This window comes from Mizuhopecten yessoensis, unplaced genomic scaffold (genome assembly GCF_002113885.1).
Source record: "Mizuhopecten yessoensis strain PY_sf001 unplaced genomic scaffold, ASM211388v2 scaffold10523, whole genome shotgun sequence".
Lineage (NCBI taxonomy): Eukaryota > Metazoa > Mollusca > Bivalvia > Pectinida > Pectinidae > Mizuhopecten > Mizuhopecten yessoensis.
This window is the reverse complement of record NW_018408589.1, coordinates 1,016,175-1,021,371: the sequence shown is the minus strand read 5'-3', so window position 1 is coordinate 1,021,371 and position 5,197 is coordinate 1,016,175. Positions and strand designations below refer to the sequence as shown.

The window sequence follows — 5,197 nt, the reverse complement described above, 5'->3', positions numbered from 1 at the left end:
CAAATGATACTTTGAATATTACATGTTAATAACTTGATTGGAATTATAACCTTGAATTGACAGTTTGATACTTTGAAAATTTTGAGCCAGCCCTACCCCCAAGGGCTGTAGGTGCTAGTTTCAAATCCTTTTTAGTCTGAAATCTGTATGCTAGATATTGAGTAAGGTGGTTTTATTGTTTTTTGTCACTTTGAATAATATTTCTGTTCATGTTAAAAACAAAATCAACTCTCTGTATAAATATATCAGGTGACCGTTAAGGCCCATGGGCCTCTTGTTTTTTAATTTGACATTTGTGACCTTGATTGTGACCTTGATAGCTGATCAATGTCGACCATTTTTTCAAACCTGATACCCAAACATCTTAGCATCTTAAATATAAAATATCAAGACTCTAGACCTTGTGGAACTTAAGAAGAATTTTGTTTAAGGGAGGTACCCATTATAGTGCATTTTAACTTTGACCCCTGCCGAAAACCGGAAGTTGACATTTTTTGTTAAATATGAAAGAAAAAGTTTGCTTTTGCCTATCTCTATATGATATTCAAAGATCAACCGCATGCTTGATATTGTTAACGAAATATATTGGTATAGGCTGTTCACCAATCAGAGTTCGTGGTGGCCATCTTGGAATATTAATTGCTCCAAAAAGTAACATAAGTTCGTAAGGGCCCCCAGAGGAATACATGTACCAATTGTGGTTAATATTGCAATGGCAGAATTGGAGAAGAAGATCGTTGAAGTTTGTAAAAATAGTGTCGGATTTTCAAAAAAGATCAAAGACAATTATGAACACGCCATAGGATGTTAACGGTAAATGTTACAGAAAAACTGAAGACATCAAATTCATCGGAATGACATTCTGCATTGATCTGTAAAATATTTTTTCCAAAAAAATCAAAAATTTAAAAATTTAAAAAATTGTGATTTTTGACCAAACAATGAGCTTTTTTATTTGACCTTTTTTTGAGATAAAGCACCGACAAAAAAGTTAGCCCCGAAGATGATCTACATATAATATAAATGCGTCAATTCTGTAAATTAAACCGTTTTTGAGTTATGGCTATTTTAAGATTTTAAGGTATGACGTCATGGCGGCCATATTGGATTTTTGACCTACTTGAAAATGTCACAATGACACCTTCAGATATAGACCTACATCTTACTTTTCGGATTTTAAACTTATCTTTTACCAATCAAAAGATAGAGACTCCACAAAATATGGAAGAAGAATAATAAGAAGAAAAAGAAGAATAAGAAACATAACAAATACAATAGGTCTTTTCACCAGTTGGTGAAAAGCCCTAATAATTTGAGGTTATTTTATACCGCTTTATCACAATCTAGCAAGCAACCTATCACAACACTCACAGCTAGCATTCAACAATTCTAGCACTGCCTAACCACGTACTCATTTACAGCTGAGTAGACTGGAACAATTGGAGTAAGGTGTCTCAAAGATACATCACAGTGCTGTGACTCGAACCTGGAACCCTTCGGTCCCGAGCCGGGGGTCCTACCACAAGACTACCAAGCCTCCTGATAATATGTTTAATTGTCATTGGGTTATAGCTGAAAAACATAATGGACTCATCCAGATTAATGCAAGGTAGATTCTACTAAAGTTACATAGCGGTGAAAGGGTAAAGCATTTTTTTTCAATATCTGTATAATAGATATTCACTGTACTTGTTTTATGTTTTCCTTGGAAAGCAAGATTGAAATCAGCGTTTTCTATCACAAGTTCATATAAAAACAAGTTTTAACAAACTTTTTTAAATTGGATAAATCCCAGATATTTATTCTTTAATTTTTGTAAATAGTTCATAATAATAGCAACTGCCTAAATTTATTTACAGTACAATAGTATGTGAAAATACAAAAAAAATCATTTCAGATTTTAAGTATAAATCCTAATGAAGCAGAGCAAAATGATGTTGAATTTCAGAAAACTGTGGCATCAAAATGCTATCTTACTCAATGATAGATATCATAGGCCATACAGATTGAAGTTTTTCATTGAACCAATCATTTATTACGAAATTTTAACTGATTCTTACTGCTAGTTATAGAATGTTGTAAAGTTTTCAACAGAGCTGTTTAACGCATGTGTTGAAATTCCCAAACAGATATATAAAAAAATATGCTATAAAAAATTTGTGATACAGCGATCTTTCATTTTCACATTGTGATGCAAAATGGTATTACATGTACTGTAAATTGTATTAACTGGTTTTTCAATTGTGACAATCTGAGTATTGATTTGAAAGACGTTGGCACCATCAAGAAAAGGGTAAAAAAAGTGCACTTCATGCTATTATGATATACAGTTACTGACTCCATATAAGTGTGACATGAGGATTTGTCAACCCGAGATGTTAATATTAACCAAAGGCATACTTAAGGGTTATATGGCCTCTAAAGGGTAGGCAAATCTCATATGACACCAATACTGGGTCAACTATGGTTTCAGGAGCTTTTCCTACAACCAAAAGACAGGAAATATTGTATTATGATATGCATGTTTCAGGGCTTATTGAACCCAGAAATGTTGTATTATGATATGCATGTTTCAGGGCCTATTGAACCCACTACAAGCTTTGTTCTCCTCCCTCGTGTTCTGGGGTGTGCCCCAAGAAGCTGTGAGCTGGAACAGAATTTTCAACTTGAGCGAATATTCCTACCTGAATTCCAGCAACATCAATGCCTCCCAGAGCTATCCAACGGTATCCTCGTCACGCAGTGCCAGCGGCAGTGAAACAGAGCCCCTAATCAGCTTCCGCCGCAAGGAGCAAATCTGATTGGTGTACTGTTTTCATTGTTCTTCGATTAAGAAACTGTTACTTTTCATTAGTTTTCAACACAAGAAAATATGTTTGGTGTAGTGACAGGATTGTGTCTCTATAAACAGTATGTACAGAGGAAATCTGATGGTTGTGTCACCCTCTCTATGTAGTGGATAATTAAGTGGTAGATTTTTTTTTTGACCTATAGCATGGAAATTGTATTTTCCCCACCCTTTACAGATGTGTCTCTCATTTTAGCCGAGAAAGATCAGCTTGTCACCTCCTAGAGGGAGATAGCCTCATGCAGATTAGCACGAGTGCAATTGTAACGTCATTAAAATGTGTCATTAAACAACAGAGCCTCGGGTTAGACAACCAAAAATCATCACCCCTCGGGTTGGAGATATCTCTGTCACACCCTCAAGGTCGGGGAAGATTCTATTAATCATTTCATCTCATACCTGTTGAATCTTGTTATAGTAATACAAGCAACTTCAGACCATGAAATACAACGTTCTGTTTTGCACATGTGCAATACGGAATGTTGTATTTACCTACTAGCCGGAACTACTTTTTATGGGAATCCCCTTGTCATGGCAAACTGAAAAGTTCCCGGTATTTGCATAAAAATATAAAAGTTTATAAAATCTTAGTATCGATCTCTACCAAATACGGAAGGTATGTGATGCAAGCAAGACCACACACTTGTGTTTTTCTAACGAATCAGAAAGCACTCATTTATTGCGCGGACGTATATATTCGTCCGCACAATAAACTCATGCTTTCTGATTCGTTAGAAAAACACAAGTGTGTGGTTTTGCATATGCATTATCATTGATATTATTGTCTATACCACCTTCATCATCGTCATCATCATTGTGGCATTCATCAACGTCTTTGCAGCTTCCCCTGCCCCGATGATTCTGAATTCAGAATGATAGACGTAGCGTCGGCCTCCTTTATTTATGAACTGTAATGACATGAATTTAAGCCTCTTAATCAGTGCTGAACACTCAACGAAGAATTTCTTTTTTTCATGGTTTTAAAAATCATCATTGCACATTTGTAGAGAAAAAAGGGACTCTCCTCAGCTTCAGATGTTATTTACAGCAGATCTGGCCATTGTTTCAACACGGTTGTGAAACCATTCACTCTTGTCTTGTTATTGTTGTAAGTTGTCTAGGAAGCATGTATGACCTTGTTAATTTTAATACAACAAGCAGATCTGATAATTGTGATATTTATCATCTGATTTTCTTTTAGAGTTTCTGTAGATTCTTCACCTGTATGTATTATATGATATATATTCTTTAGTAAAGATTTTTTTTTCGATAAAAAAACCCCTTTGATCAGCAAAGACCTTTAGCATACTATTAAAGAGTTCCTATTTAAATTTTGAAACAAGAAGAAGATCTGATAAAAATTGATTGATTGATTGATAATTGTTAAATCTGTTGTTCAATTTTCATATTTTTTTTATTGCCTTGTAGAGTATTTATTTGTATGTAGATTCTGTTCTTTACAAAAACTCTGATCAGTACAGACAACAAGCTTTTAAATTGTGACACAAGAAGCGGATCTGAAAGTTTGTACCACCAGAGTATATATCGTTCAATTTTCTTTATGTTTCATATAGAATCGTCATCTGTGTTTAAGAACACCTTTCAATTTGTTTTCAATCAGAACAGTGCAGACCTCAGTCTAAGTATTGAAGATTTCCCTCGTGACATTCAGTAAGCTTATTGTGGCACATGATTGAAGACACTTGCGATACATTAATTTCATATTTTTTGATCTACTGACCGATTTTGTCTGGTTACACCTGATATTTTAGCTCATGACCAAAAATGATGAGATCTCAGAAATGACAATCTCATGTTTTGGATATACCTATCCATTAATTACCAACAGAAGTTTCTGCTGTCACATTTCTATACTACTGTAATAGGACGAGGATTAGTGATAAAGATAGTGCCGTCGCTGGGGCTCGAACCCGCAACCTCTGGCTCTCCTGAGTCCGGTGCTCTACCGCTGAGTTAAAGGGAAATTCCCTACAACTGATACTTGTAAGGCAACCTAATCAATGCACATCTTTTACACTATACCCTCCCCCCCCCCCCTTTTTCAATCACCAACCCTGGTTCTTTGACTCCCCGCCAAGGGTTCTTCAACTTTGAACGAGGAAGGTCAAAGGCACCAGTTTGTAGTAGGACGAGGAATAGTGATAAAGACAGCTCTGTCGCTGGGGCTCGAACCCGCGACCATTGGCTCTCCAGCCCGATGCTCTACCGTTGAGCTAAAGGGAAATTCCCTACAGGTGACGCTTGTAAGGCAACCTCATCAATGCACTTCTTTTAAACTACATGCTATTTTACTTGCTAAGAAATATTGGTGGCGTTAACTCGCATCAA

General features: G+C 35.9%; 1 protein-coding gene across 1 annotated transcript in view; it reads left to right on the top strand.

The window, feature by feature from the left end:
* The window catches only part of LOC110460947 (G-protein coupled receptor 143-like), a 16,696-nt gene extending 13,517 nt beyond the window's left edge, over nucleotides 1–3,179 (top strand). Inside the window, exon 8 of the mRNA XM_021514174.1 lies at nucleotides 2,577–3,179. Within this exon, the coding sequence (XP_021369849.1) occupies nucleotides 2,577–2,801 (225 nt within the window). The 3' untranslated portion in view covers nucleotides 2,802–3,179. The remainder of the gene's footprint in view (nucleotides 1–2,576) is intronic.
* The last annotated feature ends 2,018 nt before the right edge of the window (nucleotides 3,180–5,197 follow it).